The following is a 27,866-nucleotide window of genomic DNA, read 5'->3' as shown; positions in this document are numbered from 1 at the left end:
ATGACGATCGTGACGATGGCTCAGGCCACCGATAGGCGAATTTCTCCAGACCAAGCTCATTTCAGCAGGGAGATGCTTTGAGTTGCACACAGAAAAAATGTAAAATAACGAGTTTGGCCTGTGGCCTCAGCTGCACGTATTTTATTCTACGCTTCTGGTACCCAAACTCAGCAGGGAAATTCAACCTCTCCAGGCCCCACCCTTCTTCTGCAGGCCCCACCTTTTCCTCTGCAGGCTCCACCTCTTCCTCTTTAGGCCCAACTCCTAACTAATCAGGCTCCATCTCCGCTTGCTCTTTCAGATCCGTGCTTTCCTATTTAAGACCCGCCCCTTAATTCTTTAGACCCTGCCTCTTCCCATTTTAAGCCCCGCCCTTTCCCCCCGGAGGCGGGGTTGAGGTAGTGGTGGGCGGGGCAAGTTGGGGGGTAGGGGTGGGGCCGGGGGGGGATGAAAAATATAACTTGCGGCCCTTTCGTCAAGAGGTTTTTTCCTGGGTTTTCCGCGACCGTAATCCACTGCCGTATTGGATAGAGCGTTTCCCCCCTCGCACGTGTGGAGATTTCTCCGGGAGCTCTGGTTTCCTCTCACTCGGCCGGTAACACCTTAATGTGTAGCGGACCGCAGAGCTTGGGGGAGGGGGATTTTGTGCCGGCGTCCCACCACGTGGCTGCCGCGTTGCCCGCTAACTCTGCGGTTCCTCCTCCTGGCGCCCCTTTGAGTCGCTCCGTCTCCAAGAGAGCGAGCGCGTTGCAAGTTGAAATGATAATTATAACATTGATGCACCCTCCAGCCTGCGATGACCCCCTAACCGCGAACCTTCACGCGACCCGTGTGGCAGGAGATGGTGGTGGCGCTGCACTACCTGGTGGTGCAGTACGAGGTGAACTTCTGCACGGTGGCGCTGCAGTTCCTGGAGGAGGAGCGCAACCACCCGGCGCTGTCGCCCGCCACCTTCGCAGGTACCGCTGCCCAGCCCGCCGCGTCTCCTCTCCGTCCGGACTCCACCCCCCCCCACCCCTTCCTCCCACATCACCCCCCCCCCACTGCCGCCTCATATCCCAGTACAGGAGGACTGTGTTCGACCGGGGTCCACATTTCAGCGGAATAATTTTTGTTGTTCAGTTTCCGTGTTTGTTTATTCCCGGACGACTAGCGGGTTCGGAGTTTGGTCAAAGCCACGTGGCAGCAGCGGTCAACCGCAAGCCTTGCTCGCTGACAGCATAGCAACACGGTGCGTCCAAAATTATGGCGTTGTTGACGACGATGATAATGATGATGATGGTGATGATGGTAATGATCACTGATGACAATGTTGTTTATGATAATGGTGGCGATGACAAGCGGTGATGAAAATGGTGGTGGTAATGTTTATGGGGATGTTTGGTGGTGGTGGTGATGATGATGACGGCACGGAGCAACTTTTTGCCCTGCGACCGTCATCCGATTAAGGCCGTCGTCAAGAGCTGGACAAAGGCAGATTCAGTGGTGGGGGGGTTGGGAGGTGTGGGCAATTAAAATACAAATTTCTATGGAATACACTTTTAAATTTCCCATTCACCGAGGATTGTGATAAAACCATCAATGCCGCTGCACATGATTGTTAATCTCTCCTCCTGGGAGGGAGCCCAGGAGTCAAGCCGACGCTCTCGCCTGCGATCGCTTTTGACGTGGCCAAAGCGAGCCGCTCTTAATTCACCCATCCACACTGCCGCAACGGCATCGTCTCATTTCGTTATTTCATTAAAGGTCGCGTTCCCGGGCTCAGCGGTAGAGCGAGTGGCTGGTTGCGGGGGCGGGGGTGTGGTGTAGTGGTGGGGGGGGGGGCGGGAGTTCAGGGGGGGTGCAGGAGGGGAGGGTGTGCCTCCTACCATCATGTCTCCGGGCGAGGGGGGTGGATAAAATTAGTACCAATTTTTGGAGAAGCCAACAGTTGTTGTCCCTATGTTGTGACTCCTCCGCTACCGTACCCTCGGAAAGTGAAATTTCCAACCATCACCCGAACGTTCGTTTGGGCGGGAAATTACCTGAGACCTATTTTTTTAAATATATTTCTTAAAACCTTTTCCTGATTGTGGCTGATGACCGTGCATCAACGTGCTGCGCACGCAACCATCACACTCTGCTCAATTAAGTGTTTGATTTGTTTTTGGTGAGGCAAGCACGGCATTCTGGGAGTTAGCCACGTGATCCCTGGGTGGTCGATTAACAACGCGGGGAAATGAGGAGGGCTTCATTGGCGATGGGGGGGAAATTTAATTACGTCCACCATTTTTTTCACGATGAAAAAAATAAAGAATAGGACTTACCCTTTCTGGAAATAGAACGGGAGAAGATGTTCACACACCGAATAGACCACGCACCTTTCGCAAGGCATCGAGTCTGCATTAACCACACGTCGTGGCAAAAACATGCAACCTAAGGTGCTCTGATAAAATATGCACCGTCTTTGAAACTGATGGGTCTACACCGGTGTATCGTCTTGATGCTGCCAAAAAAGGTCCCACAGACAATTTATTTATTAATTAATGTCATTCTAACGGAAAAACATCACTTTAATTATTTGTTAAACATAATTTTGGTTTCTATTTTTTTATAATTTAATAATTTTTGAAACTGATTAAATTGATTGCATTCATTAAATTGATTAAAAAATTTCAATCCCCGGGTGTGTAAGTGACGGCAGGGAAATGAGGGCGAGCAAAGGGGAGGGTGGGTGGGGGGGAGCGTGGCGGTGCCGTCGTGCGCGCTGGCGATCGCACGCCCACGCTTGCTCGACAAGCGCTGGGCGCACGCACTCACGTACGCACGCACTCACGTACGCACGCACTCGCGTACGCACGCACGCACTCACGTACGCACGCACTCACGTACGCACGCACGCACTCGCGCACTCACGCACGCACTCACGCACTCACGCACGCACTCACGCACTCGCGTACGCACTCACGCACTCACTCACGCACTCGCGTACTCACGCACTCACGCACTCACGCACGCACGCACTCACGCACTCGCGTACGCACTCACGCACTCACTCACTCACGCACTCGCGTACTCACGCACGCACGCACTCACGCACTCGCGTACGCACTCACGCACTCACTCACTCACGCACTCGCGTACTCACGCACTCACGCACTCACGCACTCGCGTACGCACTCACGCACGCATGCACTCACGCACTCGCGTACGCACTCACGCACTCACTCACTCACACACTCGCGTACTCACGCACTCACGCACGCACGCACGCACTCACGCACTCGCGTACGCACTCACGCACTCACTCACTCGCGCACTCACGCACTCACGCACTCACGCACTCACGCACTCGCGTACGCACTCACGCACTCACGCACTCACGCATTCACGTACGCATGCACTCACGTACGCACTCACGCACTCACGTACGCACGCACTCACGCACTCACGCACTCACGTACGCACGCACTCACGTACGCACTCACTCACTCACGCACTCACGCACTCACGTACGCACGCACTCACGTACGCACTCACGCACGCACTCACGCACTCACGCACGCACTCACGCACTCACGTACGTACGCACGCACTCACGCACGCACTCACTCACGCACGCACTCGCGTACGCACTCACTCACGCACTCACGCACTCACGCACTCACGCACTCACGCACTCACGCACTCACGTACGCACTCACTCATGCACGCACTCGCGTACGCACTCACGCACTCACGCACTCACGTACGCACTCACGCACTCACTCACGCACACACGCACTCACGCACTCACTCACGCACTCGCGTACGCACGCACTCACGCACTCACGCACTCACGCACTCACGCACGCACTCACGCACGCATGCACGCACGCACGCACTCACGCACTCACGCACGCACTCACGCACTCACGCACTCACGCACTCACGCAGTCACGCACTCACGCACGCACTCACGCACTCACGCACGCACTCACGCACTCACGCACTCACGCACTCACGCAGTCACGCACTCACGCACGCACTCACGCACTCACGCACGCACGCACTCACGCACTCACGCACTCGCGCACTCACGCACGCACTCACGCACTCACGCACGCACGCACTCACGCACTCACGCACTCGCGCACTCACGCACGCACTCACGCACTCACGCACTCACGCACTCACGCACTCACGCACTCGCGCACTCACGCACGCACTCACGCACTCACGCACGCACGCACTCACGCACTCACGCACGCACTCACGCACTCACGCACTCACGCACTCACGCAGTCACGCACTCACGCACGCACTCACGCACTCACGCACGCACTCACGCACTCACGCACTCACGCACTCACGCAGTCACGCACTCACGCACGCACTCACGCACGCACTCACGCACTCACGCACTCACGCACTCACGCAGTCACGCACTCACGCACGCACTCACGTACTCACGCACTCACGCACTCACGCACGCACTCACGCACTCACGCACTCACGCACTCACGCAGTCACGCACTCACTCACGCACTCACGCACTCACGCACGCACTCACGCACGCACTCACGCACTCACGCACTCACGCACTCACGCACGCACTCACGCACTCACGCACTCACGCAGTCACGCACTCACGCACGCACTCACGCACGCACTCACGCACTCACGCACTCACGCACTCACGCAGTCACGCACTCACGCACGCATGCACGCACGCACGCACTCACGCACTCACGCACGCACTCACGCACTCACGCACTCACGCACTCACGCACTCGCGCAGTCACGCACTCACGCACTCACGCAGTCACGCACTCACGCACGCACTCACGCACTCACGCACTCACGCACTCACGCAGTCACGCACTCACGCACGCATGCACGCACGCACGCACTCACGCACTCACGCACGCACTCACGCACTCACGCACTCACGCACTCACGCACTCACGCAGTCACGCACTCACGCACGCACTCACGTACTCACGCACTCACGCACTCACGCACGCACTCACGCACTCACGCACTCACGCACTCACGCAGTCACGCACTCACGCACGCATGCACGCACGCACGCACTCACGCACTCACGCACGCACTCACGCACTCACGCACTCACGCACTCACGCAGTCACGCACTCACGCACTCACGCACTCACGCACTCACACACTCATGCACTCACGTACGCACGCACTCACGCACTCACGCCTCTCGCCGCTCTGGGGCCCATTGCTGGAAATTCCACGTTCCTGTGTCAGGTGGCAGTTTTCATCTTCGGCCGCAACTGCTGTTGATCTCCTTGCGATGTGGTGCCGGTCGTTTATCAACCGCAAAGGATTACTGCGGCTGCCGCTGCCGGTAGTAATCATGGTGATGGTGATGATGGTGATGATGGTGATGATGGTGATGGTGACGATGATGATGGTGATGATGGTGATGATGGTGGTTGCCAGTCGGGCACTCTGACCTCAGCGCCGCAACGGAGGGATTCTCGCTTTGACGCGTGCACTGTGGGGTATTTGGCGTGTCGCTCCGTGCGTCCGCGTTCGCCCGCAGACTTTCCGCTCGCGTTGCCGTCGACCGCAGGGGAGCGCGCCGCGTTGGGTGGGGCGGGGTGGGGGGGGGGTCAAGAGGTCGCGATGGCATCTGCGCCATCGTTCGTTGGACCCCCTTCACCACTTGTTTTTCTCCGTGACCCAATTCACTCGTTGACCCACGACCAATCAAGGCTCGTTAACACCCGCCGTGATTTTCTGTCCTCGCACCGTCACTTTTTTCTCTCCGATTGTTTTGTTTTCCATCTCACCGAATCCTCCTCTTCCTCCTCCACCACCACCTCTGCCTCTCTGCGTCTTCCTTGTCGCGGCGCCGGCGGTGGAAAGCGGTCGCGGTCGTCACGATCGCCCAGACGATAGCGGGAGAGAGATCGACTCGTCGGGTGAAACTCTCCGCTATGAATAAGGATAACGGTCTGAAACGTTAGGTTTACCGTATATGTGCGTGTCTATTTGTATTGCGTAATTCACTTCCAAGCGCCCTTGCTTGAAGCTATTTGGATTGTGGGAATGGTTCAAGGAGTTCAAATTCCAGGGCCCAGGTTCCACGTTTAGTGATTTAGATTCCGGGTTTCAGGGTGCGGGTGGGTGAGGGGTCAAGGTACCTGACGAACCAGGCCCACGTCCCTTGCCGCCCCGACGACCCCAAACCACCCCCCTCCTCCCGCACCCCCCGCACCTCCCACGCCGTACCCCCCCCCCACCGACCAAACCGCCGTCCCCCCCAGACCCCCCCGGCAGCCTGACGCCGGCGCGGGAGGGGCTGGCGTCGTCGCGCCTGCGCCCCGTGAGCTCGTACGGCAACCTGCGCGCCATCGGCAACGCGGCGACGGCCCGCAGCCTCAACAAGTCGCTGCAGAACCTCAGTCTCAGCGAGGATGGTAAGCGGTGTCGCTCACGCCCCCCCCCCCCCTTCCGTCATCCCCTCCATTTCACGAGCGCCACCTCCCAAAACTTTATACGCCCCCCGACCCTGCCCTCCACCGCCACCCAATGCCACCACCGCCCGCCACCAGCAGCAGCAACAGCAGCAGCAGCGCTAGCATACCGAGAGTGCTAGGGATCGTACGGGGTTATCGGAACGTCGGAGAAGGGACGACGATGGGAGGAGGGAATCCCGAAGGGGAGCGGTGCGAAGGGAGAAGCAGAGAGAGAAGCGAGGCGACCTGCAGCGGTGAGTGCGTTGAGCGCAGTTCCGGACGAGAGGAGAGTCGGGGGGGTGGAGGGGGGGGTTAGCATTGCAGAGACATCATAACAGCATTGTAAATCAGGGGGGCGAAAACTGCGGTCGTCGTGGTAACGGGAGTGACGCGGCAGTGGCTGAGCGATGGCGAGAGGTTGACTGGCACGACGCTGCAGAGCAGAAGCTCAATGGGCAGGCCCTCGCCCGGGTAATTCAAGCGGGTAGCATCAGCAAGTCGGTACTGGACTTTGTAGCTCATCAGATTCCTCCAGTATGAAAATAAAATTCTGATTCTGATCACCTCGTAGAGGGAAATGGATGAGCGGTCAGGGTTAGAGGTCACCAGGGCTGTCGCTGGATTTTAATCTCGCCCACCGCTCGCGTAATTCCACGTCCCTCTTCCACCTCTTGAAAGAAAAACACAAACTACAAACGCTTTGACCCAGAGTTTTTGATCTCGTCCGAGGGTTGCCGCTGCGATGCGTCACCCTTTGCTGCCTGAGCGTCACTGCTTTGCCCAAAGCTCAGAGGAAGGTGCATGGTGGCTAGCCTCGTGTGATGCCGGAAAACTCTCACACCCCTTGGCACGCTCAGCTTTGCAGCGTGCTTGCGTGCGGAGTTTGTGTCGCGTGGACTCGGCGGCGAACAAAGAGCGCGACGTCGGTGGGTTACCAGCCGCGCCGCGAGCGTCAGCGTTTCCGCCTCATCGCGCCTCTCTCCCGCCCCACACACGTCTGCCTCTGCCCCCTGCCATCCTGTCCTTAGCCCCTCGCCCCCCCCCCAATTCGCCGCCCCCACTCCCTGCTGCGGCGTCGCTTTCTCTGCCCTGCCGCTTCCTATCGCTCTGCACGTTAACAAACGCCAAGGCCCGGTCCACGCGCGAGGCTCTTGCCGCCGTCCGTGTCGTCAGGGAGAAATTGTCGCCCCGACGACGGCGCCGTCGATTCCAACCAACGATCCGCTCCGACCGCCACCCCGAAAGCGCCTTCGGCGAGATCCGAGAAGCCTCAATCCACAACGGTTCGACGTCGCTTCTTGTGACGCCGCTTACTCCGTTAATTAAAGGCTGGTTGGCTGGCGGGGGTGCAGGGCATCAAGCGGGAAGTGACGTCGTCATCACGCTCACCTCTGATTGGCCCGTCCAATTACGGCCACGACGCCTCCAGTCTTGGCGTCACCGCCCGGCGGCGAGCGATGCCTGCTACAGAATCCGGCAATGAATAAAAAAAAATGTAAATAAAAAAAAAGTGTCCGCGTGTGGACTGGGCTCTCCGCGGTGGCCCGCCAGCTTTGCCACGCCGCGCCGGTCGGTCGGTTTGGCGCCGTGCCGGCGGCGCTCCGTCGCCTCCGCTTGCGCCCGGCTTGCGCCGCTCACGGGAGCAGGGAGGGGCGGCCACCCCGAAGGCAGAACGTGGATGCGTAATGTCCAGCTTTGTGGCCGAACGAGTGGGTTGTGTGCGCCGGGCTCTCCGGCACGGGCGCCGAAACTTCCCCGGTGATGCCGTAGCGCACCGGCGTCATCGTCGCTGCGAGGCGCCGCTCCCCGTACGTTGTAGCGCGGTGTCGGCGCAGCGCCGTTACGTTACTAAACTAACCAGGTACGGCCCACGGAGCTACACAGCTCTTTTTCAGAAACGACCTGGCTATCACAAATTACAAGCGCAACGAAGTGACTTACCGTCACGTGGAAATTTATAGCAACCAGATACTTTAAACGTTTGATGTTGATTCTAAATCCGGAGCGAAAAACCGGAGGGTCTGGAGAAAAATCCACGCGGCAGGCGTCAAGGTTGGGATTGAACCCACAACCTCCTGTATACCGGGCGACGTAGTTAACATCTTGCCAACGTCGGTGCCCCGCTCATGAAAGTCACTTAAACGTTTTTTTTCTTCAACAAAGCCTCACGCTTCTGCGGGAGAGTCCGCGACGCACAGCCCGGCTGTGTAGCTATAAGAGAAGAGTCGTCGTCGGCTTGTTGAGTTGTGTCTTCCCTAAGCATCCCTCGCTTACCTGTGTGTGTGTGCGTGCGCACGGCACTTGCACCAACAGTCTGTTAAGGTTACACAGAGATCTTTGTCTTGCACAGCTGGGTGGGGTTTCATGGTAGGTATGTGGAGTGTGTGTATACACTGTGTACAGGTATTCATCTTCTTGGTTCTTTCGGTAAAGTCACGTAGAAGGGAAATAATAAAATAATAAAAATCAAACATTATAAAATATTATATTATTATATTTTTTAATATGCTTTTATTATATTATTTTATTATGTTTTACTTTTATTATTTTATTATTTCCCTTCTACGTGACTTCACCGAAAGAACCAAGAAGATGAATCCCTGCAGTCACGAAAGCTTTAAGTCAAAATGTGTACAGGTATTTTGCGTGCGTGCGTGCGTGCTGCGTGCGGTGCTGCGTGCTCACGGCCAAGGGGAACTCTCCTGCTCACGGATAAGCGAGCGCCTAACGACGCACACAATGCTAGGACCGCGCCGTGCACGATTTGCAAATGTTTCGATGATCGCAATGCGGACGTCACCTTGGGGCCGACGCGCCAAATTGAGAAGAAGCAAATGGCGCGGAACGTTGAGACCGACCGCAACTTGCCAAGAAACACAACCTCGGTGGAAATTAATCCTGACCCCAAATTGTGGCGATTTCCCAGGTGAGCCGATCATTGCATGGCGGCCAATAAAGTTCGTCCAATCTTTGTTATGCATTCACAATGGCCATCACCAGAGGAGGAGTCCGCCCCTCTGCTCATTCTAAATATATATTATTTATCCTTTTGAGCATTTGCCCCGGAAGGCCTCGCCGAGTCCCAAGACTCTGTTCTTTCAGGAGGGTCCCGTCGAGGTTTTTTTTCTACAGAACGGTGGTGAAGATGAGTGAGCCATGCAAGTGGAAATTCAGATCGAGTAATTTGCGGTGGAATTCTTTTTGGAATGAGATCTGGCACGTTCAGACGGCAGCGCCGGCACGCGACGGCCTGCTCTGGCCACCGACATCCCGGGACCCGTCGGCGCGCCCGCCGCGAAGAGGACGGCTCGCAGCATTATTACGGTTAACACAATCGGCGCGGCAACAATAACCGAGGGCGGCCGCTGGCTTCGAAGCGCGAACCTCCCGCGACGAACACGGCGCCCGCCCGCTCTAGGCCACGCCGCGGCACAAACGAATTGAGCAGAGAGACTGACGAGCGGCAGGGAGACGCGAACTTCACGCAGCTACATTGGGCGAGATAACGACGGCGACCTCCGACCTCCCCCCCCCCACCCCGTGATCGCCCTCCCCTCGTCTGCGCAGGCGGCGGCGGCGGCGGAGCGATGACATCGCCGCCGCTGAACGTGAGCGGCGGGAGCAGCAGCACGGCGAGCAGCCCCGACGGGGAGGAGCTCATCCTCACGTACGACACCGTCGACAAGATGCGCCGCGTCAGCTCCTACAGCGCCCTCAACTCGCTCATCGGTGCGGGCAGGGGTGGGTGAGGTGGGGAGGAGGGCTGTGGGTTGTAGGTGGGAGGAGAGGTCGGGTGGGTGGGGGGTGTGGGGCAGGTGCAGGAAGAGGTTGAGTTTGGTGGTGTGTGGCTGCGTGTGGGTGCTCGCTAACAGCACTTGCCCCAACATTCTGTTAACGCCGCACGGTGGATCTTTGCCTTTGTGCGCGTGCGCAGGGATCTCGTTTAATAGCGTGTACACTCAGATCTGGCGCGTGCTGCTGCACATGGCCGTGGACCCCTGCCCCGAGGTGTCCGACATGGCCATGCGGACGCTCAACTCCGTCGCGTGGAAGGTGCGCGCACACACACGTACACGCACACACACACACACGTGCACACGCACACACGCACACATGCGCACAGCCACATACACACGTGTATCGCTGGTGCGCTCTCTCCACTCGTGCACGCTGACATGCACATGCTTGTTACGCAGCGAGATTTGGACCCCCGCGGCTTTGCGGTTCGTGGTCCTTTGGCCTGGAACTCACCTACCCACTGACTCACCTACTCACCCACTCACCTAGTCAGTGGTCCTTTGGCCTGGAACTCACCTACCCACTGACTCCCCTACTCACCCACTCACCTACTCAGAGGTCCTTTGGCCTGGAACTCACCTACCCACTGACTCACCTACTCACCCACTCACCTACTCAGCATTCCATCGGCCCAGACACATTTAACCAGTTCAGTAAAAATGCAAGACCGAACTGTTTTATAGATCTTACAATGTACGAATGTTTCGCACTTGAGATAACCTAGGTCAGGGGTCGGCAACCTACGGCTCCGGAGCCGCATGCGGCTCTTTACGGGCTGCTTCTTGACGATATGTACGTATGTACATAGATGCATTGCGGCTCTTGAAATACTGAATTTTGTACCGAATTGGAAAGAAATGGCTCTTCTTGTTATTTTGGTTGCCGACCCCTGACCTAGGTGATAAGAGTTGTGCACTAACCCCGAACCATGTCCTCAGTGCGTCTGACGGAATTCAACGTCAAGGAGTCGGGGTTGAGTGATGATGCTGCATGCACTGATTCACTGCAGTCACTATGTCGCCCATGGTCAATTGCCTGCTTGTCCCTATTCGGTCGCTACTACTACCCTTGAACATTTTTAATTGATTCCTCCACCAATGCTGAAGACTCGGTCGACCAGACACAGACTGCTTGGTCTCATCCATCACACTGTTCACACACCACCATCACCACACTGGAGGTCATAACTCACTCACCCACTCACTCAATCACTCTCCTACCCACTAACACACTCACCCACCACACTACAGGTCACAACAACTCACTCACCCACTGACTCAATCAATCACTCACTTACCCACACACTCACCCACTACACTGCAGGTCACAACAACTCACTCACCCGCTCGCTCAATCACTCACCCATTCACTCACTCACCCACCCACTAACACACTCACCCACCACACTGCTGGTCACAACAACTAACTCACTGAATTACTCACCCACACTGCAGGTCGCCTCACTTCTCTTTCCGTTTCTTCCCTCGCACCGTTCCACTTTGGAATTCCCTCCTCCCATCATCGCCATCAACAACATCAACAACATAGCACTTCCGGAGCATTGACGACAACCTCGCACGCACGCGTTTGTGTGTTTGCGTGCTCGCCCTTATTTACCGTTTACAACTTTAAACGCGCCGTTCGCCCGCCGTGCTCGCCGATAACCCTCACTGCGACCTCCCGCTGTGCCCGTGCCGCGTTTGAAGACGACCGTCAGCGGGCGACCTCAGCGTGTCTCCGAGTCGTCGCTGACCCACTCGGCGCCGGCAAGCCCCACCAACCGCACGCCGATTGCCGCGGCCCACGGCAGCAGGTACGGCGAGCACGCCGCCGACGGGCAGAGACGGTCACGGCGCGCTTTCGGACACGCTCGTGCGGCCGTCTGGAACGCGCTCTTACTTCCGATATTCGGAAGCCACTTAAGCCGTACATTTCTAAATCATCTAGGCCAGGGTTCAGCAGCCTGCGGCTCCGAAGCCGCATGCGGCTTTCTAAGGACCTAAATAATGTCACAAATCGACTGATTTGTGACATTATTTTTTTAGGGCCACCGTCTCGTAGTCACGTGCATTGCGGCGCTTGAAATAAGGATTTTTTTTGACCGAATATGAAAAAAATGGTTCTTGTTATTGTGATCGCCAACCCCTGGTCTAGATTGAAAACTCGTTTCTTTAGAACTGCTTTTTGTGTTTAGTTTGGCGTCCTTCCTCCGCACCTCCGACTAGCATGGTTGGATACGTATGGTGCGAAAGAAGTTCAACATGAATACATACGCAAACTCGGGTCATGCTCGCAGCGGCTAACCATCGATAACAAAGATGGTCACCGCATCGCGGGCTCTCAGGCGCACTTCTGTGGCCGTCTGGAACGCTCTTCCGATATTATAAAGCCACTGGAGATGTGCACTTTTAAATCTAGATGAAAAAAAAATTTCTTTACAACTGCTATTCGTGTTTAATTTGTTGTCCTTCCACCCACACCTCCGATTAGCGCGATTGGCTACGTACGGTGCGAAAGAAGTTCAGTGTACACACACACTCACACACGCGTTAAAAACGTTGTTCACGGTTTGACCTTTCACCCGTCACTCCCCAGGTCCCCCCACCCACCGCCGCCCCCAACCCCTCACCCCCCGACCCCCTCCCACCCCTCCCACTGCGACCGCACGGGCGCCTTCCAGGGGGCGAGCCCGGCGGGATCGGCGGGGGAGGGCACCCCCGTCAGCGGCGGGCGCCACGGCTCGAGCGTCGGGCTCTCCGCCGTCCCGCTCGGCTCTGGTCACGCGGGGGCGACGATGGCCGTGGCGGTCGTTCCGTCTCCACGCGAGTTGACCGCGCAGCGCGGAGCCGTCGCGGCGCCGGGCGTCCAGTTCACTTACCAGTTCTCGCGCTCGCGCAAGATGTTCGACAAGGGGCCCGACAAGGTGAGCTGGCGGACGCGCCCGTCGTGCCGGCAGAGCGCACACTCGCGCAAATTGTACGGACGATGCAAACGGGACGGACGATGCAAACTCGACGGACGATGCAAACGGGACGGACGATGCAAACTGTACGGACGATGCAAACTGGACGGACGATGCAAACTGGACAGACGATGCAAACTGCACGGACGATGCAAACTGGACGGACGATGCAAACGGGATGGACGATGCAAACTGCACGGACGATGCAAACTGTACGGACGATGCAAACTCGACGGACGATGCAAACTCGACGGACGATGCAAACTGGACGGACGATGCAAACTGTACGGACGATGCAAACTCGACGGACGATGCAAACTGGACGGACGATGCAAACTCGACGGACGATGCAAACTGGACGGACGATGCAAACTCGACGGACGATGCAAACTGGACGGACGATGCAAACTGGACGGACGATGCAAACTCGACGGACGATGCAAACTGGACGGACGATGCAAACTCGACGGACGATGCAAACTGGACGGACGATGCAAACTCGACGGACGATGCAAACTGGACGGACGATGCAAACTGCACGGACGATGCAAACTGGACGGACGATGCAAACGGGATGGACGATGCAAACTGCACGGACGATGCAAACTCGACGGACGATGCAAACTCGACGGACGATGCAAACTGGACGGACGATGCAAACTGCACGGACGATGCAAACTGTACGGACGATGCAAACTGTACGGACGATGCAAACTGCACGGACGATGCAAACTGGATGGACGATGCAAACTGGACGGACGATGCAAACTGGATGGACGATGCAAACTGGACGGACGATGCAAACTGGACGGACGATGCAAACTGCACGGACGATGCAAACTGGATGGACGATGCAAACTGGACGGACGATGCAAACTGGACGGACGATGCAAACTGCACGGACGATGCAAACTGGATGGACGATGCAAACTGGACGGACGATGCAAACTGGATGGACGATGCAAACTGGACGGACGATGCAAACGAGACGGACGATGCAAACTGGACGGACGATGCAAACGGGACGGACGATGCAAACTGGACGGACGATGCAAACTGGACGGACGATGCAAACTGGACGGACGATGCAAACGGGATGGACGATGCAAACTGCACTGACGATGCAAACTGGACGGACGATGCAAACTGGATGGACGATGCAAACTGCACGGACGATGCAAACGAGACGTACGATGCAAACGGGATGGACGATGCAAACTGGACGGACGATGCAAACGAGACGGACGATGCAAACGAGACGTACGATGCAAACGAGACGGACGATGCAAACGAGACGGACGATGCAAACTGGACGGACGATGCAAACGAGACGGACGATGCAAACTGCACGGACGATGCAAACTGGACGGACGATGCAAACTGTACGGACGATGCAAACGGGACGGACGATGCAAACGGGACGGACGATGCAAACTGCACGGACGATGCAAACTGCACGGACGATGCAAACGGGACGGACGATGCAAACGGGACGGACGATGCAAACGGGACGGACGATGCAAACTGGACGGACGATGCAAACTGCACGGACGATGCAAACTGGACGGACGATGCAAACTGGACGGACGATGCAAACTGGACGGACGATGCAAACTGCACGGACGATGCAAACTGGACGGACGATGCAAACTGGACGGACGATGCAAACTGGACGGACGATGCAAACTGGACGGACGATGCAAACGGGACGGACGATGCAAACTGGACGGACGATGCAAACTGCACGGACGATGCAAACTGGACGGACGATGCAAACTGGACGGACGATGCAAACTGGACGGACGATGCAAACTGGACGGACGATGCAAACTGGATGGACGATGCAAACTGCACGGACGATGCAAACGGGACGGACGATGCAAACTGCACTGATGATGCAAACTGGACGGACGATGCAAACTGGACGGACGATGCAAACTGGATGGACGATGCAAACTGGACGGACGATGCAAACTGGACGGACGATGCAAACTGGACGGACGATGCAAACTGGATGGACGATGCAAACTGGACGGACGATGCAAACTGGACGGACGATGCAAACGGGACGGACGATGCAAACTGGATGGACGATGCAAACGAGACGGACGATGCAAACTGGACGGACGATGCAAACTGGACGGACGATGCAAACTGGACGGACGATGCAAACTGGACGGACGATGCAAACGGGACGGACGATGCAAACTGCACGGACGATGCAAACTGGATGGACGATGCAAACTGGACGGACGATGCAAACTACACGGACGATGCAAACTGGACGGACGATGCAAACTGGACGGACGATGCAAACTGGACGGACGATGCAAACTGGATGGACGATGCAAACTGGACGGACGATGCAAACTGGACGGACGATGCAAACTGGACGGACGATGCAAACTGGACGGACGATGCAAACTGGACGGACGATGCAAACTGGACGGACGATGCAAACTGGACGGACGATGCAAACTGGACGGACGATGCAAACTGGACGGACGATGCAAACTGGACGGACGATGCAAACTGGACGGACGATGCAAACTGGACGGACGATGCAAACTGGACGGACGATGCAAACTGGACGGACGATGCAAACTGGACGGACGATGCAAACTGGACGGACGATGCAAACTGCACGGACGATGCAAACGAGACGGACGATGCGACTGCGCATCGAGAGGGAGAGAGAGAAAGTAATGAGAGAGAATGTGATGAGGGATAAAGTGATGAGAGAAATGTTAAGTATTTATTTAAGGTAATGCATTAAAAAGAACAACATCATTATCCGTGAAATGTGCTTTTCACGAGCACCTCCGAATAACGAGGGAACACCATAGGAGTGTAGACTCGCGAATCGTGGACGTTCTCTTCCGGCGATGTCTTAGTTCAAGCGTCGGGGGGGGGGGGGGTTACTCTGGAGGTCGGAACCTCAGAGCCGCCCCTCCTGGGTTCAAACCCTGGAGTTTGAGCCGCGTGCCCTGCCTGCTTGCGATGAAATCCACCGGGTTCTCGAGTGCGGCCACCGACGACTGCACAGCAACAACAACGAAAACCACCGTGTAAAAAAAAAATGTGGTTCTGCACTTCATTGGGATAAATGTTCAGCTGCGAGAATTTCAAGACGTTAGTTTAGGCTGTCGTGCGACAAACGGGCGGGCGGGCGGGCGGGTGGGGGTGAGTGCGCTGCCCGTTACCGCGTATGGATCAGAGGTCACTTTAAGGAGTTAGCTCTGCGATATCCACTTCTGTGGCTCTGCGAGAGCTCCAAATGGAATCCCCCTTCATCTCGCGGCGCGACGTGGGTTCAATAATAATAATAACAACATTAACCCCACGCTTGCGGTGTCAGTGTCGTCCCCTCCTGGGGTCGTTCCCTCTCGCGTGGCTCACTCACGATTCCCTGACCACCTCGCTCTCCCCTCGCTCTCCCCCCGCTCTCCCCTCGCTCTCCCCTCGCTCTCCCCGCTCTCCCCTCGCTCTCCCCTCCCTCTCCCCCCCGCTCTCCCCCCGCTCTCCCCTCGCTCTCCCCTCCCTCTCCCCTCGCTTCTCCCCTTGCTCTCTCCTCGCTCTCCCCTCCCTCTCCCCCCCTCTCCCCTCCCTCTCCCCCCGCTCTCCCCTCGCTCTCCCCCTCCCTTTCCCCTCCCTATCCCCTCCCTCTCCCCTCGCTCTCCCCTCCCTCTCCCCCCCCTCTCCCCTTCCTCTCCCCTCTCTCTCCCCTCCCTCTCCCCTCCCTCTCCCCTCGCTCTCCCTCTCCCCTCGCTCTCCCCTCGCTCTCCCCTCCCTCTCCCCTCGCTCTCCCTCTCCCCTCCCTCTCCCCTCCCTCTCCCCTCCCTCTCCCCTCCCTCTCCCCTCGCTCTCCCTCTCCCCTCGCTCTCCCCTCCCTCTCCCCTCGCTCTCCCCTCCCTCTCCCCTGCCGTTGTCCTCCCTCTCCCCTCGCTCTCCCCTCGCTCTCCCCTCCCTCTCCCCTCCCTCTCCCCTGCCGTTGTCCTCCCGTGCCGGGCCAGGCGACCGAGGATGGCGAGGACGGCGCGCTGCCCCACAGGCCGGCCGCCTGCCTCGCGCTGCACACCGGCTTCTGTGACTGGAGTACCAAGTACTTCACGCAGTCCGTCATGAAGGTACCGCCACCAGCCACAAGCCCCGCGACTCCCCCCCCTGCATTCTTCTCAGCCTCCCACCCCCCCCACTGATCTTAGCCAAACAAATAAAGGGGGCGTGTCACACGACTACTCGATACAAGTACCGATTACCAATCAATTGATTGCCAATGAATCGACATTTTCAAGATGGCCGCCCGATCAACTGAGCGACTGACGGATACTGAGCGGAAGGAATCGATCCGATTCTACCTCGATTCACGATCCACAAATGTCCGCACGTGACCAACACCGCACCTCCTTTCCCCCATATACGGGCAACGTCTCTGATTGGTGATTTCGCCGGGTGTCGGATTTCGTCGTATCGCAGCGCCCCGTTTCCCCCGGCTGACTTGTTTGTCAGGAGTCTCTGTGAAACTTACTCGGTTGTGGGGCGACAAGCGGCAACATCGCCGCTCGCTCGCTGGGAAACTCCCGCCGCACACCTCGGCGGCGATGGCCTCGCACTATGCGAACGCTCTGCGCCAGTGCCATTTTTTTCGTGAGTTAATTATTATTAGCCTGGATAAGTAATGACAGTTGTGCCGTCCGAGTTGTGAGTAAAAACTTTGAATGATTGAATATATCTATGGCACCCTTTTTTGCCGGTATCAAGATAATCATAATTGATATAATCGTTGAACCCGAGATATTAATATTGTTTCCTTTGCGCTTTTTCGCCTTTTGCCGTTGTCCTCCTGTCCAGCACTGGTGTTGAGACACGGCCCTTTAGGAGGCAGTCTCTGATTCTAGATTTGAAGTTTTCGTGACTGCAAGGATCCATACTCTTTGGTTCTTTCGGTAAAGTCACGTGGGTGAAAATAAAATAAAATATTTTTTATTTTAATAAAAATATTTGTATTTATTTTTTATTTTATTTTCACCCACGTGACTTTCCCGAAAGAACCAAAGAGCATAGGCTGTCTCTGGTGTAGGCAAATAATTTTCCAGGCCAATGCGTGCATTATCACAGCATGTTTGTTTGCATGGTTGACCACAAGCAGGGGCGTGTGGTCAATGCAGGCTCCATGATACCTTGTAATCGGTGGCGTTTGAACATCTTAGCATCTGAAGTGCTGGAAAGGGCCTCTTCTTTTTTTTTATCGCGTTTAAAAATGTTCGCAATGTGAGCATGATGGGCACAGCCCATCATCATCTCTTGGGGGGGGGGGGGGGTTGATAAAATGAGCACTACTTTTTCGGGAAGTCAACAGTTATTTGCTCGTAGCCAGCTCCTGTCATAGTAATGGGGAATGTCCAGCACCGGTCGAGGCTTGCCCGGTAGAGATGATTGTTGCCCCAATGCTCGTTGATCCAGGAAGACGATTTAAAGTTTTTTATTGCTTGAACGTGAAAATAAACTGCGGTAAGATATAGAAGTAATTAAGTCTGCCGTTTACGCAATCATTTGGCCTTTTCACTTTTTAACGGTACCCCTGTTGGGATTCACGAGCTAATTACCAGACCAAAGACAAATATCCCCCGTATAGCCTTAACACACTTTTGGGGCAAGTGCTATTCGCGAGTAGCACCTATGAAGGCCAGAGCAGTATTTGAGGGGAGGGGGGGTGGGTGGGTGGCTAGCACCTCGCCTGAGCGCCTTTGTCTCCCCAGCGGCGATGTTTACACACCGCACCAGGTACTCATTTGAGGCCGAGTCGACATAGGGGGAGGGCCAGAACCGGTTCAGATAATTGTCACTGGTGTTGGCCGTAATCGGGAATAGAATTCGGGTGACCGGTTGCGTAGTGCAGCGCGCCAACCGTTAAGCTACAGAAGCTCGCACACGCGTGGGTGGGCACAAAAACAAATGCGTCGATAAACACGTGCGTGCACTCAGACACACGTGCAGCCGTACAGACTGATGTCGTAGCTTCAAAGCGCAGGGGAGGGGAGCGGAGGAGAGGAGAAGGCGACGTGGGATGATGATGATGATGATGGTGGTGTGTATTTGAGAAGTATCATCACCCACTCTATAGCCCAGACCCAGAACTCATCACCCACTCTATAGCCCAGACCCAGAACTCATCACCCACTCTATAGCCCAGACCCAGAAATCATCACCCACTCTATAGCCCAGACCCAGAACGCATCACCCACTCTACAGCCCAGACCCAGAACTCATCACCCACTCTATAGCCCAGACCCAGAACTCATCACCCACTCTATAGCCCAGATGTAGAACTCATCACCCACTCTATAGCCCAGACCCAGAACTCATCACCCACTCTATAGCCCAGATCTAGAACTCATCACCCACTCTATAGCCCAGATCTAGAACTCATCACTCACTCTATAGCCCAGATCTAGAACTCATCACCCACTCTATAGCCCAGATGTAGAACTCATCACCCACTCTATAGCCCAGATCTAGAACTCATCACCCACTCTACAGCCCAGATCTAGAACTCATCACTCACTCTATAGCCCAGATCTAGAACTCATCACCCACTCTATAGCCCAGATCTAGAACTCATCACTCACTCTATAGCCCAGATCTAGAACTCATCACCCACTCTATAGCCCAGATCTAGAACTCATCACTCACTCTATAGCCCAGATCTAGAACTCATCACCCACTCTATAGCCCAGATGTAGAACTCATCACCCACTCTATAGCCCAGATCTAGAACTCATCACCCACTCTATAGCCCAGATCTAGAACTCATCACCCACTCTATAGCCCAGATCTAGAACTCATCACCCACTCTATAGCCCAGATCTAGAACTCATCACCCACTCTATAGCCCAGACCTAGTACTCATCACTCACTCTATAGCCCAGACCTAGAACTCATCACTCACTCTATAGCCCAGACCCAGAACTCATCACCCACTCTATAGCCCAGACCCAGAACTCATCACCCACTCTATAGCCCAGACCTAGAACTCATCACCCACTCTATAGCCCAGACCTAGAACTCATCACCCACTCTATAGCCCAGACCTAGAACTCATCACCCACTCTATAGCCCAGACCCAGAACTCATCACCCACTCTATAGCCCAGATCTAGAACTCATCACCCACTCTACAGCCCAGACCCAGAACTCATCACCCACTCTATAGCCCAGACCCAGAACTCATCACCCACTCTATAGCCCAGATCTAGAACTCATCACCCACTCTATAGCCCAGATGTAGAACTCATCACCCACTCTATAGCCCAGATGTAGAACTCATCACCCACTCTATAGCCCAGATCTAGAACTCATCACCCACTCTATAGCCCAGACCCAGAACTCATCACCCACTCTATAGCCCAGACCCAGAACTCATCACCCACTCTATAGCCCAGACCCAGAACTCATCACCCACTCTATAGCCCAGACCCAGAACTCATCACCCACTCCATAGCCCAGATGTAGAACTCATCACCCACTCTATAGCCCAGATGTAGAACTCATCACCCACTCTATAGCCCAGATCTAGAACTCATCACCCACTCTATAGCCCAGATCTAGAACTCATCACCCACTCTATAGCCCAGACCCAGAACTCATCACCCACTCTATAGCCCAGATCTAGAACTCATCACCCACTCTATAGCCCAGATCCAGAACTCATCACCCACTCTATAGCCCAGATCTAGAACTCATGACCCACTCTATAGCTCAGACCCAGAACGCATCACCCACTCTATAGCCCAGACCCAGAACTCATCACCCACTCTATAGCCCAGATCTAGAACTCATCACCCACTCTATAGCTCAGACCCAGAACACATCACCCACTCTATAGCCCAGATCTAGAACTCATCACCCACTCTATAGCCCAGACCTAGAACTCATCATCCACTCTATAGCCCAGACCCAGAACTCATCACCCACTCTATAGCTCAGACCCAGAACGCATCACCCACTCTATAGCTCAGACCCAGAACGCATCACCCACTCTATAGCTCAGACCCAGAACACATCACCCACTCTATAGCCCAGACCCAGAACGCATCACCCACTCTATAGCTCAGACCCAGAACACATCACCCACTCTATAGCCCAGACCCAGAACTCATCACCCACTCTATAGCCCAGACCCATAACACATCACCCACTCTATAGCCCAGATCTAGAACTCATCACCCACTCTATAGCCCAGATCTAGAACTCATCACCCACTCTATAGCTCAGACCCAGAACGCATCACCCACTCTATAGCTCAGACCCAGAACACATCACCCACTCTATAGCCCAGACCCAGAACTCATCACCCACTCTATAGCCCAGACCCAGAACTCATCACCCACTCTATAGCCCAGACCCAGAACGCATCACCCACTCTATAGCCCAGACCCAGAACTCATCACCCACTCTATAGCCCAGACCTAGAACTCATCACCCACTCTATAGCCCAGATCTAGAACTCATCACCCACTCTATAGCCCAGATCTAGAACTCATCACCACTCTATAGCCCAGACCCAGAACTCATCACCCACTCTATAGCCCAGATCTAGAACTCATCACCCACTCTATAGCTCAGACCCAGAACTCATCACCCACTCTATAGCCCAGATCTAGAACGCATCACCCACTCTATAGCCCAGACCTAGAACACATCACCCACTCTATAGCCCAGATCTAGAACTCATCACCCACTCTATAGCCCAGATCTAGAACTCATCACCACTCTATAGCCCAGACCCAGAACTCATCACCCACTCTATAGCCCAGATCTAGAACTCATCACCCACTCTATAGCTCAGACCCAGAACTCATCACCCACTCTATAGCCCAGATCTAGAACGCATCACCCACTCTATAGCCCAGACCCAGAACTCATCACCCACTCTATAGCCCAGATCTAGAACTCATCACCCACTCTATAGCCCAGACCCAGAACTCATCACCCACTCTATAGCCCAGACCCAGAACTCATCACCCACTCTATAGCCCAGACCCAGAACTCATCACCCACTCTATAGCCCAGACCCAGAACTCATCACCCACTCCATAGCCCAGATGTAGAACTCATCACCCACTCTATAGCCCAGATGTAGAACTCATCACCCACTCTATAGCCCAGATCTAGAACTCATCACCCACTCTATAGCCCAGATCTAGAACTCATCACCCACTCTATAGCTCAGACCCAGAACACATCACCCACTCTATAGCCCAGACCCAGAACGCATCACCCACTCTATAGCTCAGACCCAGAACACATCACCCACTCTATAGCTCAGACCTAGAACGCATCACCCACTCTATAGCTCAGACCCAGAACACATCACCCACTCTATAGCCCAGACCCAGAACTCATCACCCACTCTATAGCTCAGACCCAGAACGCATCACCCACTCTATAGCTCAGACCCAGAACACATCACCCACTCTATAGCCCAGACCCATAACACATCACCCACTCTATAGCTCAGACCCAGAACGCATCACCCACTCTATAGCCCAGATCTAGAACTCATCACCCACTCTATAGCCCAGATCTAGAACTCATCACCACTCTATAGCCCAGACCCAGAACTCATCACCCACTCTATAGCCCAGATCTAGAACTCATCACCCACTCTATAGCTCAGACCCAGAACTCATCACCCACTCTATAGCCCAGATCTAGAACGCATCACCCACTCTAGAGCCCAGATGTAGAACTCATCACCCACTCTATAGCCCAGATGTAGAACTCATCACTCACTCTATAGCCCAGATCTAGAACTCATCACCCACTCTATAGCCCAGGTCTAGAACTCATCACCCACTCTATAGCCCAGACCCAGAACTCATCACCCACTCTATAGCCCAGACCCAGAACTCATCACCCACTCTATAGCCCAGATCTAGAACTCATCACCCACTCTATAGCCCAGATCTAGAACTCATCACCCACTCTATAGCCCAGATCTAGAACTCATCACCCACTCTATAGCCCAGACCCAGAACTCATCACCCACTCTATAGTGCAGATCTAGAACTCATCACCCACTCTATAGCCCAGACCCAGAACTCATCACCCACTCTATAGCCCCGACCCAGAACTCATCACCCACTCTATAGCCCAGACCCAGAACTCATCACCCACTCTATAGCCCAGACCTAGAATATCATCACCCACTCTATAGCCCAGATCTAGAACTCATCACCCACTCTATAGCCCCGACCCAGAACTCATCACCCACTCTATAGCCCCGACCCAGAACTCATCACCCACTCTATAGCCCAGATCTAGAACTCATCAACCACTCTATAGCCCAGACCCAGAACTCATCACCCACTCTATAGCCCAGACCCAGAACTCATCACCCACTCTATAGCCCAGATCTAGAACTCATCACCCACTCTATAGCCCAGATCTAGAACTCATCACCCACTCTATAGCCCAGATCTAGAACTCATCACCCACTCTATAGCCCCGACCCATAACTCATCACCCACTCTATAGCCCCGACCCATAACTCATCACCCACTCTATAGCCCCGACCCATAACTCATCACCCACTCTATAGCCCCGACCTGGCACTCACAGCACGATACCCGTGGGGGTCTCCATTTTTAGAACACGTAATCTTTTCGATGTGGCCGTTGTGTGATGTCGTTTTGATGCTCGCCCTGCCGTTTGATGCCTGGGGAGCTTTTGTCGCTCTTTTATCTCCGGCCTGGGGAGGAGGAATAGGAGAGAGGGTGCCCCCCCCCCCCCCCCGGTTTGAAATGTCACCATTTGAATAAAAACCTTGACTTCCACGGCGACGCCGGGAGCCAGCGGCTTACTTCACCGGTGATGGGAGACCCCCCCCCCCAGCCTGCCCCCCACCCCTCCCCAAGAAAGTAATCGCGAGAATTGACCGTCCCGCTTTTATGTTCACGCCGAGGCTCCAGAGACTCCCTTCAGTTGACGTGACCCCCAATTTATAATTCAATCCATTGTCATGATTCGTAGAGGCGGCGGGGGGGGGGGTGGTGGAGAGTCGGGGTGGGGGGGGGGTGTCATGGTTTGATTCGTAGATGGCTTGTTTGTGTTTGGTCTCTTCTTGTCGTGTCTCGCGTGTGCAGTCTGTCCCGTCTAGATCCCTTCTTTTATCTCGATTCTCCGCAGCGTCTGCAGCGTGGCCTTGTATCAAACTTTAAACACGTTGGGCACGTTTCGATTTAAAGCTTTCGTAACTGCAGGGAAACATCTTCTTGGTTCTTTCGGTAAAGTCACGTAGAAGGGAAGTAATAAAATAATAAAAATATATTATATTACTTTATTATGTTTTATTTTTATTATTTTATTACTTCCCTTCTACGTGACTTTACCGAAAGAACCAAGACGTTGGGCACGCTTTGAATGTGTCTGGTCCGGTCACTGGCGTCCGGGCCGAGAGGCCATCGCAGCGACTCGCTTCTCTTGAGGACCCGGTCCCATTAGGGCGATGGAACCCGTAGATACCACTCCGTTCCTGGCACGGCCATTATGAATCGCCCCCCCCCACCCCTCCCGCCCCCCCCCGCCCCCCACCCCCCCTCGAGCCATCCCTCTCTCCCACGGGACAGATAAATCCACCGCGTCGCGTCAGGACAACTTGACCTGGCCTCTCTCTCCTGTCTCTCCTCTCTGCCCTGCATCTCCGCTCGCCTCTATCGGCCGCCGCTCCCGCCGTCACGAATCCTGCCGTCGCTTCCGCCGTTACCGCACTCCGCTTTCACGGCGTCCGTGACCCGTTACCGCGGCGACCGGTGGGGGGGGGGGGGGGTTGCTAGGCGACGCGCGGCTCCTCGGTAACGAGACGAAGCCCGCTGACTCCGGTTGACGTGGGAACTGCACTGCGCGGTGCTGTGAGAGGAGCGCCACCCCCCCCCCCCCCCCCCCCCCCGGGCACCGGTTCATGGGTAACGGCGCGAGCGCAGTGGGCGATGCTCGTTCGCTAGCGGTGAATGTGGCCGATGATCGTTGTTGCCACGCCTGTTGTTTAAAATGATTCTCATTTTTTAAATCCTTTATATTAAGTTCACTTGCTTGCTTGCTTGCGCGCTTACGACCGTGCAAATCTTTCGGTCGTTTTTTAACCCACTTCCCGTGATCCAATCGAGCTGACATTTTGCACACAGACTCGTTGTGCGTGACAATTAATTTTCGTGAAAAAAAAATTCAAAAATTTTACACTTTTTAGGAAAAAATAAATTATATTTAATTACCAATTGCTTAATGGTGGCAGGCAATCATCTGACCCATAGGTGGCAGCCATCTCAAGCCAGAGGACGAGAGGACTCTAGCCGCCACGCATATAAAGGATTTATAGTGAAAAACTTTGTTTTTACGGGTTAATTTTTACTTTTTACGACTCCCCGTTGGTGATGAGCTACGGTGGGAGACGTGGAAATTTCCCGTCTGGAGCCGTCGCCAAGATTGGCGAGACGTCGCGTGGAGACTGAACTGTTGCATTCACCATATGAACCGTTAATAGGAACCAAATATATTATTTGGACCATGTATATATACAATACGGACCATCTAATTGTGTTGTCTCAGATATGCAGGTGAAGGCGATCCGATTGGCTAACACATCTCAATCTCTTTAAGAGTTGCTTCTTCTCAGGCCTTCGAAGGGAATTGTGTCGGTGATCGCCTCATCTCCATTCAAATGACTGGGATTCTGGTGGCAAACATTGCCACGAGGTGGCAGATTATTTGGCGATGCTGTTGCTGGCATTGGCATTGGTGGACATAACACTCGACAAATTCGTCAGAGACAACACTGTGACCTTCGAAGGGACAAGTTTATAGTGGGTGACGTTTCGGCCAATGGACCTTCTTCACGGCCGTCTGGAACGCGCTTCCTTCCGATATTATGGAAGCCACCTGGAGCTATGCACTTTTAAATCATCCATAGTGAAAACTCGTTTCTTAAAAACTGCTTTTTTTGTTTAGTTCTTTGTCATTCCCCTCCCCCCCCCCGTACCTCCGATTAGCACGGTTAGCGACATGCGTTGCGAAAGAAGCTCAACATACATACGTAGACATACTTACAAGAGATGCCGCCCCCAAGAAAGGGTGACGTCGTCAAGAGGAGACTGCGGAGAAGACGTAGCGATAGGCCAGGGAAACCCCCGGATACCCGATACCCGTACCCTACCCGATACCCGGCTACCCGTACCCGGCCGGGTACGGGTACCCGTTTGCGACCCTGGTGCGGCCGCGTACGGGTAGGCCGTGAGTCACTGGTGAGCAACCGTTTGTCACTCATTTCCCAACGTCTTGTCTCTTCTCACAATTCAAGTTCCTAGAATCAACCCACCCGCGCCTGCAACATGACTTCATCCCAAAGGTCGCAATCAGGTACCCGTACCCTACCCGTACCCGGCCGGGTACGGGTAGGGTACGGCCGGGTACGGGTACCCGTTTGCGACCCTGGTGCGGCCGGGTACGGGTACGGGTAAGGAATCAAAACCCGTTTGCGACCTCTGGTGTGAGGTCAGCGGAAAGGGAGGGGGGGCTCGGGACCCTTTTCGGCGGGAAATGGAGTGAGGAGGTCGTGTTCCGTGTGAGAGACCGAAACGAATAAAGAACTTTAGACTCACCCGCTCTCTGACCAGCCATCTCACTACACGTACAGCACACAGACGAGGGGCCAGAGAGACAGAGCTCATGCTTCTGTGACCTTTGCATTGGCCGAAACAACACCTGGTGTTGCGTTTCCGCTAAGAACACAAATTCTTCGAATCGGGAACACTTGTCGCACAAACGCGCTCACAAAGCGGGCGACGGCGAAAATGCTTTTGGCTCGAGCCGCGCAGCCGAGCGGTGCGGGAATTCTGGGTACACGCGCGGAAACGATGCGCTACGCGGCAATGCGGTGCAACGTCTCGGCTCCTTGTCCTGCCGCCACCTTGCAGCGTGTGCGTAACATCACATCTTGCAGCCGGTCATCGCTTGCAGCCAGTTTTTTTTTCCGTGCAGGGACATCGTGCCGATGTGGTGCCGGTCGCGGTTCGTGCGGTCGTCGTGGTTATCGCGGCCGTCGCGAGCGTCGTGTCCGGCGGGCAGTGGCGGCGCCTTGTGGTTGAGCCGCGTTCGTGTCGTGTTTGTGTCTCGGTGGTTGCCAGTACCCGGAGGAGCACGACACGGAGTCGCACATCTACAAGGAGCGCGAGTGGCGGTTCATGCGGAACGAGCGCGTGCGCTCTGACGCTCAACAGCTGCTCGGCAAAGGTGAGCACGGGCGCACGCGTGTGTGCGTGGTGCCCACGTGCACGAGATGCCCCGATTAAAAATTAACGTCGGCGCCAGGTGGCTCGCAGGGCCCCGATAATGACCCCGTCACAGGGGCATTGAGCCGGCGCTGCTCAGGGCGTGGGCTCGAATTCCAGCAGGGAGGAGGAGGTGGTGGTGGTGGTGAGGAGAGGGGGGGGGGTGGCGGTGGTGAGGAGGGGGTAGTGGTGAGGAGGGGGTGGAGGTTAGGAAGGGGTGGCGGTGAGGAGAGGGGGATGGCAGTGAGTTGGTGGTGAGGAGGGGGTGGAGGTGAGAAAAAGGTGGTGGTGAGGAGGGGGTGGGATTGGTGAGAAGGGGGGGAGGTGGCGG

General features: G+C 55.3%; 1 protein-coding gene across 8 annotated transcripts in view; it reads left to right on the top strand.

Annotated features, from left to right (window-relative positions):
• Positions 1-27,866, top strand: part of RPTOR (regulatory associated protein of MTOR complex 1) — an 85,591-nt gene that overhangs the window by 40,123 nt on the left and 17,602 nt on the right. For 3 of the 8 annotated variants that reach the window (XM_078857059.1, XM_078857057.1, XM_078857056.1), the window contains 9 exons: positions 839-959; positions 6,261-6,413; positions 7,310-7,378; positions 10,020-10,193; positions 10,387-10,505; positions 11,957-12,063; positions 12,846-13,173; positions 17,226-17,339; positions 27,392-27,497. In XM_078857059.1, the coding sequence (XP_078713185.1) occupies positions 839-959; positions 6,261-6,413; positions 7,310-7,378; positions 10,020-10,193; positions 10,387-10,505; positions 11,957-12,063; positions 12,846-13,173; positions 17,226-17,339; positions 27,392-27,497 (1,291 nt within the window). The remainder of the gene's footprint in view (positions 1-838; positions 960-6,260; positions 6,414-7,309; positions 7,379-10,019; positions 10,194-10,386; positions 10,506-11,956; positions 12,064-12,845; positions 13,174-17,225; positions 17,340-27,391; positions 27,498-27,866) is intronic. The other 5 variants (XM_078857062.1, XM_078857061.1, XM_078857058.1 and 2 more) reach the window with 4 other exon arrangements.

The sequence above is a fragment of the Lampetra fluviatilis genome, chromosome 5 (genome assembly GCF_964198595.1).
Source record: "Lampetra fluviatilis chromosome 5, kcLamFluv1.1, whole genome shotgun sequence".
In the NCBI taxonomy this organism is placed as follows: Eukaryota; Metazoa; Chordata; class Hyperoartia; order Petromyzontiformes; family Petromyzontidae; genus Lampetra; species Lampetra fluviatilis.
Note: the sequence above shows the minus strand (reverse complement) of the source record. Positions and strands in the feature narration are given on the sequence as shown.